This window comes from Macrobrachium nipponense, chromosome 25 (assembly GCF_015104395.2).
Source record: "Macrobrachium nipponense isolate FS-2020 chromosome 25, ASM1510439v2, whole genome shotgun sequence".
Taxonomy (NCBI): domain Eukaryota; kingdom Metazoa; phylum Arthropoda; class Malacostraca; order Decapoda; family Palaemonidae; genus Macrobrachium; species Macrobrachium nipponense.
In genome coordinates this window covers 70334902-70347527 of record NC_087214.1, presented here as the reverse complement: position 1 = coordinate 70347527, position 12626 = coordinate 70334902, and the positions used below count along the sequence as shown (strand labels likewise).

Genomic DNA, 12626 nt, shown 5'->3' with positions numbered 1-12626 from the left:
GACAACACCAAATCAGCTTTTGTATTTACCGAAATCCGTTTCGGTTAAATATAATTGCTCGAGCGTATTCTTTATGCTCGATGGTTCTAGCCGAACGCATTCCTTCGTGGAATAATGGATTACCTGGCAACTCAGGATGACGAGTCACCGAGAGCTACTGCGTATTGAACTGCCTGATAGCGGCTCAGTATCAGCTAGGTCTCGGAGATGCACGGTCGGTTACGTCTCTCTCCCCTGGTTTGATTGACTACCGAACCGTATCTCTGCCCAACAATCATGGACTTAGGTCTCTGATTAACGGGGATTCTCGCAATAATGAAGGACCTTCTACTGCTGTGACGCTCGATTTCATCGCCTTCGACATTGCGAGAATTTTCAACAGAGATATCTCTTGGACTCTTTCATCTTTCTGTTTACCGCACGGTAACAGAAGTCTGTACTAGTCACCCGCTGCATCGCACCACACGATTATGCGAATGATTTTTGCAGACATCTGAGTTTGTCTTCAAAATATCTCGTATTCGTAGTGTGCAAGTTATTCATTGCTCGCCCCGAATTAACAGATATGTCAGAAGACATCGCCTACTCTCCGACCTGACAGCTCTTACTTCAAATGTTCAGCCCATGAGAAGCAGTTCTTCAGGCAGTATTTCCCTGTCTTCATTACTGAAAAGCGCTCCGCTTTTATTGCAACTACGATCCTCACCGGACAGCAATGAATAGCGGTTAGCGTTCTCAGTCTTTGTAGCACAGGTTCAGAATCTTGAGAATCCTTCTCTCGGTTCAGCTGTGAAGACGTAGGTTGCATTTTCTGTACACCTTCGTCTTCAACGACACATAGTGTTGTTTCTCCTTAGCCGAGAATCAACTATACTATGAGATATCTTGCCATCAGGGACCTCGGTCTCTAGAAGGCAATTGACTTTCGCCTGTTGGGCACATGCCTTAAGAGAGTCATCACCTTGCCTTCTGGCATCGGTGACGAACAAATTATTTGTTTAGTCTCTTGGCATAACCCTTTTAAGGCGAAGGTCACGTGACTTGCTCGGGTGCTTGGACAACTTGCCTCCTACCGAACGCAGTCAGTCGGCAGCTGTCAGAGCGCCCAAGTTTCTGTTACGAACTTTCGCTGTGGACTTAGTTCGGTTGTTCCATAACAGTCTTTTCTTCGTCCTAACGGCTTGTCACAGTACCCATACCATCGACACCCACCATTGAGTGTCGGTGTCCTATCCACTACCGAGAAGAACAACTTCGCTGCAGACGGATAGACCAGTATGGGTACAGGACATCACCGAAGTCGAGAAGAGGGATAGGTCATACGACCATTCCCTTCTTTTCCTCTGAGGTAATTGCATGACTTTTCCTGCGAAGTCAAGCATCCAGGGGATGGGGATTCGTGACGCTCGATTTCGTACCGAATTCGTAGCGAAGACTCTGAACCCTTCGGTTCCTGACGATCGGTTAGAGTCCTTCACAATCCCCTCCCTAATGGACTTCACCGCCTTCGATGCGAAGATGCTGCTTTGTCCTGTGAAAGCGCGACCGCGCTTTCTGAAGAAACTCGACATCCCAGGCTGAGTGTTGAAGACTCTTCGTCAGCACCAAGATGACCTAGAAGTACACTCCCTCGAGTTACACAAGAACTTCTCCGTGGCGCAGGTACTGAAGGCAGGGGTCTGGTACAAACCAGACCACTGGCACCTCCTTCTACCTTTTGGATATTGCCCACAGGTCCTTGGATCGTTTTCCTTGGGACCCGTGGTGGCTGCTCAACACGTTGTGTAGCTAACCCAGACCCTAGCAGGCTGAACAGCATCGAGTCCTGGTGTGACTGTAAGAATAGATAAGTGAATGAGAGTGACTGGCTTCTCTTCCTATCTTTTTCTCCCCCCTCTACCTGTGGGTAGAGGGATACGGTCATCACCTTGCTGGATAAAGGACGAGATGCCGGTGAGCTACTCGACAGAGCCCCATCCTATCCCTTTCACTAGGGATGGGAGCGAATATCCACCACTTCCTCCTACAAGGGGGGGGAAGTGGATGCCAACAAGAGACAAACCATAACTTTATGTTGTCTCTTGCAAATAGGAACTTGTTCTTGTTTGCTGGTACGAAGAGATACGCTTGCCTCTCTCTTAGTACTTGGTCCAGAGGTCTGACCATTGATCCTGCGGTGCACACCCCGATCATCGGACAGAGGCTTGGATCCCTCCCCTCGCTCTTACGACCAGGGAGGCATTCCAAGGTTGGGCGAACACCAGTCTGTTCACAAAAGACTCAGATTCCTCCCACCAAGAAGTGAGTCTTCCTATTGTAAAAGGACGAGGTTTGTATGCCGTGTCGGAACAAATGACAATTTGTCCAAAATTGCATTTTTCCTAACTATACAAAAACTTGAGGTCTTTTACACCATAGTCCCACCTCTTGCCACCCCTCACTCTGCAGTTTTTGCTTGGGCCAAAAGCAAAAGTGATTTGTTTACCTCCCAGTCGCGTGCGCGCGCCTGTCGGACAAGCAGTTAACTACCGAACCCCTTGTTCGAAAGCTTACGACCTATCAGCTGCCGCTAGTACCTTCCTATTGTAAAAGGACCTCAGGTTTGTATAGTTAGGAAAAATGCAATTTTGGACAAATTGTCATTTCATAGCGCAACTGTGAGATTTTCCTGCTGTTACACTTTTAAAACCTATTTGTTCTCCATTTCCCTTCCAGCACTGATTGATTTCGTGGGTCCCAGTGCCTGGGTTTTGACCTAAATTTGATATTCCATTGCAGTAATAAACATCAGAGTGACCCATATAATAATGTGTACTCCACTAGCATGTTGTTCTTAAAGACGCAGGAATCCTTTCAACAATTGCAGTAGTATAGAATCAATGTGGCCTTTTATTTTCTTCCTCCCAAGGGAATTAAGTAGAGTAAAGGATGCTTTATACTCTATATATCATTTTTTTGGTACAGGCCTTAACACAAGAAATAATCAAGACAATTCGCGACATCATCGCTCTGAATCCCCTGTATAGGGAAAGCGTCCAACAGATGATTCAACACGGACAGAGGGTCGTCGACAACCCGGTGTATTTGGCAGATCTGGCGGCCTCCTTAACGTCCGCCAATTCATACGAACTGCAACAGGTGTTGGAGGAAACTCAGGTAAGTTGTGGTTTCAAAGTGGCATATCCAAGAATGATTTTCAGTTCTGTTTCAGTTTAATGTAGTGGGATGCAAAATGAAGATATGAGAATACTACTGTATAAGCATTTTTGGTTGTTGGGGGAGTTGGACAAGCTGGGCTGCCCAAAGGAAGACCAGTCATCATAGTAAATGGAAAATTGGTGAAAAAAAACCCACAATAATGTTGGTGTAAATATATATATGAAAAGTACTCCTAAAACAAGAATTATCGAGAACCTGGAGAAATTCACATTAATGTCAATGTAAGAAATATATATATATATATATATATATATATATATATATATATATATATATATATATATATATATATATATATATATATATATATATATATATATATATATATATATATATACCGTATATACTCGAGTAACGTGCGATCTCGCATATCATGCGACCCCCAAATTTTCACCAATAAACAGTGGTTTTGTCATGTATCTCAAGTATCATGCGAGTTCCTTTTCCGAGAGCGTCAGTTCATAAGGTTGGTGGTTTAGCATGCTAATGGCCAAGTCATTCAGATGTGTGCTGCTGCTAGTCAAGTTATGGTAATTTTCTTACTAATCTCGAGAATTGGATAGGAAATCTCAAGATTAAAAAAGTATCCCAAGATAATAAAATAATTGTAAAAATAACACGCCTTGGAATCCTAAATCATTCTCTCTCTCTTCCTCCTCTCTCCTCTCTCCCCCTCTCTCTCTCGCTCTCTCCTCCTCCTTCTCTCTCATCTCTCTCTCTCTCTCTCCTCTCTCTCTCTCCTCTCTCCTCTCCTCTCTCTCTCTCTCTCTCTCTCTCTCTCTTCTCAGGAATAAATACTGTAATTTGAGTCTTTCACCAACGGGTATCAGTAAATGTGTAGACATTGTGTGCGTGATTAAAAAAAAATGTGCAGTACACACACATTCCGATGTTTCGGTTTTTGGAATTTTTCAGATTTCGGAAATGTGAGGTCAGATGCATAATCAAACAAACATCACTACTGCAGCAAAAACATTTTTTCCCTTTATGCTTTTCATTATTGTTATTTATTAATTACAGTTTATTTAAATAAATATCAATATAATACTGTTAAATGAATGTGAGATAACTAAGATCACCTATAACAAAATAGTGGAACAATTAATACCATATGTTTACTAATAGCTATTATTTTCAAAACAAACATTCCATAAAATGCAAAAAATATATGTACATGACAATCAAAATATAATAATGTTTTGCAGTTCAACTTGTGAATTTGAACAATAAGTATGTCTATATAATATATTTCACCATATCGATCTTGAAGTTGAAGAGTCGTAAAATTTTGATGATGGTCCGGGAAAAGGATTTGTACGTCGTGATTACGTATCGCTACAACACCATGTGGTATTTTCATACCACTATCTTGATGATGCATCGCTACGACACACTGGTATTTTTCATACCAATATACATTAAAGTTAAAATGATCATATTATATTATTGTTTTCACGAAGAAATAATTATATAAAGAAAATTATTGAGTAATTTTTGCTGTCAGCAGTCAGAAAATCACGAACATGGTAACGTTCAAAACCAGTGCCATCCACGGCATATGTCTATAAATAGAACAGAAGCAGAGGGCAGTCATTGGATAACAGATCTCCATGGCTACCAACCAACCAATCAGGTGTTAGTTATACTACTCTGAGAATTTCTTAGAATGAACGTTTACACACGCAAAGCTAACTATGATGTGTTGTGTTTTGCATACAATACGTAGTTTTAGTTTTTATTAGTGTACGTATTTTACTGATTACATGAAGAATAGAATAATTCCTTCTCATTACTTTGAATGCAAAATGGTTTGGAGATTCTTCCGCGAAAAGAAAAGAAAAAAATTTCTTTAGAAGATGATACCTATTTACTAATGCGGGTTGACATAGCTTCAAAACAAAATTCAGCTCTTTAATCTCTGGAAAAATGTTAATCTCTCTGTCTGCTGGTCACACCCTTTATATCCACGGCGACTAACAACAACAAAATTTGTTTGTTTTATCTTCCAAGATGTAGGTATTTATTACCTGTAGGTACAGCACATTTTTTAACAGCAACAAAATTCATATTTTTTTTTTCTTCCAGATATGAATACCCGTATTGCACATTTTTAACAAGCATGAACACACGGCAATATACTCTCTCTCTCTCTCTCTCTTCCTCCGTCTCTCTCTCTCTCCTTCTCTCTCTCTCGTCTCCCCTCTCATCTCTCGTCTCTCGTCTCATCTCTCTCTCTCCTCTCTCTCTCTCTCTCTCTCTCTCTCTCACAGAAAAGATACCGTCAATTCAATTTATCAGTATCTTTTCCTGATAGACAGACAGAGTAAATATTTAGGACTCCAAGGCTTGGCATATGTCAATTATTTTATTATCTTGGGATTTTTGGTTAATCTTGGGATTTTTCCATGGTCAACTCTTGGGATTAGTAGAAAAATGTGATTATTTGAGCAGCAGCTGCAGAGCACACCCAAATGAATCGGGTAAGCCTAGCACGCCAAACAATAGTATTTACAAAATGAGCTGAGCTCTCTGGCTGGCTGTTTTGGTCCTCCCACATGTTTGATCGCATATCTGCCAAATTTATAACAACAACAGAGATAAAACCATTTCTCCCATTACAGATATCAAATATTATCTTTTCCGTTACGCAGAATTCTAAATAAATTACTTAGGTTTACAATTGATAAAGTTTTTTTTATGCAATAACAAGAAACAGAGTCAGATTTTCTATCACCATGGCATCTCATTTTGGTGCTGTTGCGAATATTTCAACCAGTTCCACGTGCGTTTAAATCCATACCGACTGTACAGTCTGGAGGCAGTTCTCCCTTCTACACATATCTTGATTTCTTAATATCGTAGGTATTGAATAAATTGGTGAGCAAGGAAATGTGAAATAAAGCATAACAGAGTAAGTTTGACGAGTGAGAAACTAAACAATCGTATACAAACAGATTCTCTCTCTCTCTCTCTCATCTCCTCTCTCTCTCTCTCTCTCTCTCTCTCTCTCTCTCTCTCTCTCTCTCTCTCTCTCTCTCTCTCTCTCTCTCTCTCACACAATAATAGATAGGAAACAATGACTGAATATTGCTTGAATGCGATATGGCAAGGTTTTGGCCTGACTGAAGTGTGGAGTGACTTTGACACTGACTTACAAGTTATTCATGGTCATCTCACAGCCATGGATAGACATCAACTTCACAGCCAAGAAAGGGCAATCGTATACAAAATAATTAGGTATGGAAAATGCGAAATGCGGGCCTATGTTGTCCCATAAAAAAAGCTTTCGCTCGGACAGCTGAGGATTTAGGGGAGAGAGAGAGAGAGAGAGAGAGAGCAGGGCCGAATAGGAAGGAGATTAGAAAACCTGGGAATGAAAACCCCTTATAATTTTATAATTATAGCCTCGGGGTTTGTCTCAAGGACATTCAAAGGTCTGTCAAACAGGGCAGATCTTTAAAAGCCACGCCAGAGAGCTCGCCACGGTGACAAGACTATACCTTCCATATGAAGGGGATGAAAAAGTGATCAAAAAGGCTCTGGAAGGATGACAAATATGACTGCCTTGATGGCGAAGAATTCAGAGCAGTATTTGATGATATGGACACGGAGAGCGACTTTGGCAGGATTTAGTTTATTAATTTTATGCATTTTTTTTTTTACTTTAATAAATTTCACTTAACTGCGTATCCTAAAATAAAAAATAATAGTTCAAGTAACAAATGTTTCTTTTACCGAGTAAAACAAAAAGTAAAAATTCCTTCAGTATTGTGCCTTAATCAACTGATTTGGAAATTATATATGGTTAGTCTAGAACAGTTTATCATGCTTTATAAACCAAAATAATGCAAATGGCGCACGATCGCTCTTTTGTATTTTAAAATACAATAGTAATGTGAGAATGCATACAATATTATTGGATATAGTGAAGTACAAGTAAAGCATAACTTTTTAAAAGATCTACTGTTTTCCTCCGGTAGTAACTATCGCAATCTGCCGATTTGGGAAAGCATAGACGGTACGCTAATTTGTTCCGACACGGCATACAAACCTTCGGTCCTTTTTACAATAGGAAGGTACTAGCGGCAGCTGGATAGGTCGTAAGCTTTCGAACAAGGGGTTCGGTAGTTCTAAACTGCTTCGTCCGACAGGCGCGCGCGCGACTGGGAGGTAAACGAATCACTTTTGCTTTCGGCCTCACAGCGAGTGGACGTGTGTGTTCGACGCTCTCTGCCCGCTTCTCGTCGTTTGCTTTCTTGAGTATTTGGTTGTGTTTGTGTGTGAACATTTGTAAGTACAATCATTTCCTCTCTTTTTTCTTCAATTTTGAATTGATAAAGAATGGAATCTCCACGCCTCGCTACCCCACGGAGACTATGCCCGGGTACCGAAGGGCGTAAATGCGGAAAGTTCCGCTCATTCCCGGAAATTGACCCACATATTTTGTGCGCTCGGTGTCGGGGGCGCGAATGCACCCGAGCCGAGCCCTGTGAAGTATGTTCTAATTGGTCGGAGGCGCAGTGGACTTTGTACGAAGGCAGGAAGAAGCGAAGGCCTGCAAAGGAGTCGTCGGAAAGCTCTCCCGCGACTCCTTTGGTTACGGACACTTCGTCTTCTTTCCTGCCGCCCGCTCAGCTCGCACGTTTTGGCGCCTTCCCCTTCGGGGGGGTTTGGGGGTAGGTCCTTCTCCTCACCCGACCTGTCGAGTGTGGAGGAGGGCGCTAGATACCCCGATGTCGAGTTGTACTCTGGGTCCTCTATCCGTTCGTCTTCGCGCGAGCGGATAGAGGATCCTGCTAATCACCCGACTTCTGCTTCCTCAGGTGCGGTTGCCGCGAAGGACGACCTCGGACAGGTGTGGGCATCGTTGGGTCTGCAGGGCGTGCCGAGTGTCCAGGGGCTGCTCTACCACCATCTCTCTGGCTCTGTGGCGGTCACACATGCTACGGTTACGACCACCACCACGACCCTTACAACGCCCGGCTATGCTTCACCTCCTCACCCATGGTGTACACCCCGCACGCGGTCTCTGTCACACCAACTACATCGGTGCAGGGGCCAGTCGCCGTACCAACGGGAGAGTGTGATGCCTGCCGCCTGGGTTTGCCGTGCTGCCGCGACCGGACTTCGTGTGCCCGAAGAGCTCGCCCCTGGACCTCCCACCAGTACCAAGGATGTCTGTGCCGCTGGTCCGTCCACCTGGACCGCCTGTACAGCATGCCGTACCTGCCGTACCTGCCTGCCCAGCCGCTGTTCACTGGACGTGACGTTGCCGACCACTGCTGCCGTTCCTGTACCTGCCCCCGCCGTCTCCACTGCTGTTCCTGTGATGCCTGCACCTGCTGACGTTGTTCCTGTTCCTGGCTCCGCTGCTCCCGATGCTGATCTGTTCGGACAGGTGCGTCCGGGCCCTGTTGCTTCGGCAACAGCAGCCCCGGCTCCGCTCTGGATGACAGATCTGACATCGGTCCTGAGGAGGTTGACGAAGAAGAAGAAGAAGAGGAGGAAGGTGTCGTCTTCGTCTTCATCGTCTTCTTCGTCGTCGTCGTCGTCTGCCGCCTCTTCCCCTTCTTCTCTAAGGCTCCCCCGCCTAAGAAGAAGAAGGTCGCCTCCCCCCCCCCCCCCCCCCCCCCCTAAGAAGTCTCCTTCGGGAACTTCTAAGGGCCCGTCTCGCTCTGGTGAGACGGGGGGTTCTTCCGCTGGTCACCCTGCTCCTTCGGGCAGGACCCGTCTCTTCTTTCCGCAAGAAGGAAGACTACGGGACCAGAGGAGTGCCGGCTAATACCGGCACTTCCTCACCTGCTGTTAGTGGTTCGACCACGGCAGCAGGATCCGTCTCGGCCTCTCGTTCGCGAGAGTTACCGAGTGTACGGTCGCCTACCAGCGACCGTGCAGCTAGGAACCAGACCTCTGAGCCAGCTCAGCGTCAGGTTCACGGCACGGAGCGGAAGACTGGTGACAGCCGCTCACGCGACTCTCACCAGACCAGCTCTCGCTCTCGCGGCGACCAGCTGGCTACCCGGGCGACGTGACGGTCCATGACCGGCCACGGGCTGAGGCTGGGAAAGAGGTCCCCTCGTTCGCCGGCGCCAGCCACGGCTGGTACCAGCGACGTGACGCGCCGTGAGGATACGCACCGGTCTCACCGTGACAGTGGAGCTCGCCGGTCGCCTGACCGTCACTCGCACAGAGAGCGATCGGGTACGGCAACCAGCACCAGCTCCTCTGACACACGAGACCGGGGCCGCTGTTTCTCGGTCCAGCCGTTCTCCACAGCGAGACGGCTCGACTAGGCCTGCAGCTCGATCGCCACGCGGGTTGACGATCGCCTTGCAGTCTTCCAAAGCCCACTGGTTCTGCCAGCGAGCGAGGAGGGAGCGTCAGGTCTGCCTCTCCCATACCTTCAACCTCCTCGGGTTACACCAGGAGGGACGAGGTATTGAGGAGTGATCGTGAGGGGTGCGCCCCTCAGGATCCCACCACGTCGTCCTACGTACCAGGCACGGTTCTCGGACCAGCCAGGTCGTATGCACAAGTGGTTGCAGGAGACCGAGAGGGGTCTGTCGCTGGTTCCTCCCCTCGAGGGAGGAGGGTCTAGGGGAGATGCTCCTGTTTGAGGACTGGATGGTCCGACTCCGCAGGACGCAGTCACTCCTGAGATCCAGAGGAACTTTGCCGAGGTTATTGGCGCTGATTCGTCAGCACAACGACCTCGCGGAAGGATCGCCGCTCCCACCATCCGAGCCCACGTCCCGGCTCGAGTCGTTCTGGGGCCCGAAGAGGGAACCCAGACCGACGGTGGGTTTGCCGCGTTCCGAGCTGGCCGACTCAGTGCTGGACCAGGTAGAATCGCTTGTCTCCGGACAAGACGGTTCTCTCAAGTCTGGCAGGTCGAGCAAGCTGCTTCCATCCTCTGCTGCGACAGCGGCGTTTTTACGTGCCATCTGAGGACCCGATGCCGCCCAAACAGGTGAACCCGGAGTTAGCCAGGCTGACTCCGGGTGTGTCTCTGCAGCAGCTCCTGTCCGAGAACCTATGGTTCTCGCAGCAAGAGGCACTCGGCCTGGAATCTACTGCCATGGCAGCTTTCCAGGCCGTCTCCTGGTTAGATCTGTGGTCCCTCACAGTATCTAAGGTCGCAGCCAACTCCGGGGGAATTTCTCCCGAAGATGACTCGGCCTTAGGAGACTTTGCCAGTCTGGGGGAAGAGCCATCTCCTTCCTTGCCCACCAGACGGTGAACCTGTGGGCCAACCTGGTTCTCCGACGTAGGGACGCTGTCCTTACTCGGGTTTCCAGGGCGGCCGGGCGTGAAGCGGCGTCGGGACTTCGCACGGACCTTTACGGAGTTCCACGTCTCTCTTCCCAGGAGAGATGGTGGACGCTGCGGTGGACAGACGGCGCACTGACGACAGTGACCGTCTGGTTCACCAGGCAGTCTCGAAGGCTTCTGGGCAGCCTCGGACTGCGGCCAAGTCAAAGAGCTCGGCTAGCGCTTCCTCGGTGGCTAAGACGGTAGCTGCGTCGAAGCCCCGGGGAAAGACTCTGTCTTCTTCGACTTCTACAAAGGGGAGCCGTAACCAGCCCTCCTCCCAGCCTCCTCCTCCCGTGGAGGCTCTGGAAGAAGTCGAAGAAAGGGGGGAAACGCTAGGGACGGCGTTCCCCCCCATCTGCTGCCGGAAGTGGGGGGGTGCCTGGCCAGCCATTGGGCAACTTGGCAGCGCTACGGCGCCGAGACCTGGATTGTAGATGTCCTTCGGGAGGGATATCTATTACCCTTCGAATCTCGGCCACCCCTCACCTCCAACCCGGTCCAACAGCAGTCGTACGTTTCCAGGGTCATCGAAGGACGTAGCATTGAGACAGGAGATCAAGACCATGCTGAGCAAGAGAGCTTGTAGAAATCGTCACGGATCAGTCACCGGGCTTTTACAGTCGACTCTTCCTGGTGGAAAAGTCTACGGGAGCGCTGGCGCCCGGTGATAGATCTCTCTCCTCTGAACCGGTTTGTTCGCCAGACCCGGTTCACGATGGAGACGGCACGTTCAGTGCTCGACTCCATCAGGGAGAACGATTTCATGCTTTCAGTGGACTTGAAGGATGCGTATTTCCAAATACCCATTCATCAGTCCTCCAGAAAGTACCTCCGCTTCATCCTCGACGGGACGGTGTACCAATTCAGGGCACTTTGCTTCGGTCTCTCAACCGCCCCACAGGTGTTCACTGCGAGTGTTCACTCTGGTGTCTGCTTGGGCCCATTCGCACGGGATACGTCTGATGAGGTATCTCGACGATTGTTAGTCCTGGCGAGCTCCCGCTCGCAGTTGCTACAGGACAGGGATCGACTGCTCGAGTTCTGTCGCGATCTGGGATCGTTGTGAACTTCGAAAAGTCCGATCTCGAACCCAAGCAGAGGATGAAGTACCTGGTATGCTGATCGACACGGATATCAAGGGCGGGGTCTTCCCCGCTATACTCGCAGATCAGCAGATTCAGGGAGGCAGCCAACCAGTTCCTGTCTCGGCAGGAACAGGTAGCTCAGCGATGGCAAGTCGTGATCGGACACCTGTCGTCACTCGAGAAGTTAGTCCCTCACGGGCGTCTTCACTCTGCGGTCTCTTCAGTGGAGACTAAAGGAGAGTTGGTCACAGGCGACGGATCCCCCAAGCTTTCCAGTGTCACTGACACAGGAGGTGAGGCAGGACCTAGCCTGGTGGCTGGACGACAGGAACCTCTTAAGAGGATGCCTCTGCGCACTCCCCCCCCGGACATGCAGCTGTTCTCAGACGCATCGACCGAGGGATGGGGCGCACACCTGGAGGAGTTGCTGACTTCAGGAGTGTGGACAAGAACGACAAGCACCTTCACATCAATGTACTGGAACTCAAGGCAGCGTTCCTCGCTCTCCAAGAGTTCCAGGACCGCTTGATGGGCACTCAGTGGTGTTGATGTGCGACAACACCACGGTAGTGGCCTACGTCAACAAACAGGGGGGCCTAGTGTCTCTCCCGTTGTACCAGTTGACTCGGCAGGTGCACGAGTGGGCCGAGACACACTCAATAGAGCTGTCGGCACGCTACATTCCAGGGAAGAGGAATGTAGTAGCAGACACGCTCAGCCGTCGGGATCAGGTGATAGGGACCGAGTGGTCTCTACACGCAGGACGTGGCGGAAAGGCTCTTCGACCTGTGGGGACGACCAGTTGTGGATCATCTGTTCGCCACCCGGCACAACAGGAAGCTCCAGGTGTTCTTCTCGGCCGTGCCGGACCCATGGGCAGCTGCAGAGGACGCTCTCCAACACCCGTGGGACAACCTCTTCGTCTATGCCTTTCCCCGTTCAGCCTGATTCGCAAGGTGATCAGTCGAGCACTGGTCACCCCGAATCTCAGGATGATCCTGGTGGCTC

At 48.6% G+C, this 12626-nt stretch overlaps 1 protein-coding gene across 1 annotated transcript in view; it reads left to right on the top strand.

Moving 5' to 3' along the window:
• LOC135199524 (lon protease homolog, mitochondrial-like) overlaps positions 1–12626 on the top strand; it is a 120285-nt gene that overhangs the window by 94724 nt on the left and 12935 nt on the right. The window contains exon 9 of the mRNA XM_064227649.1: positions 2965–3156. Coding sequence (XP_064083719.1) covers positions 2965–3156 — 192 coding nt within the window. The remainder of the gene's footprint in view (positions 1–2964; positions 3157–12626) is intronic.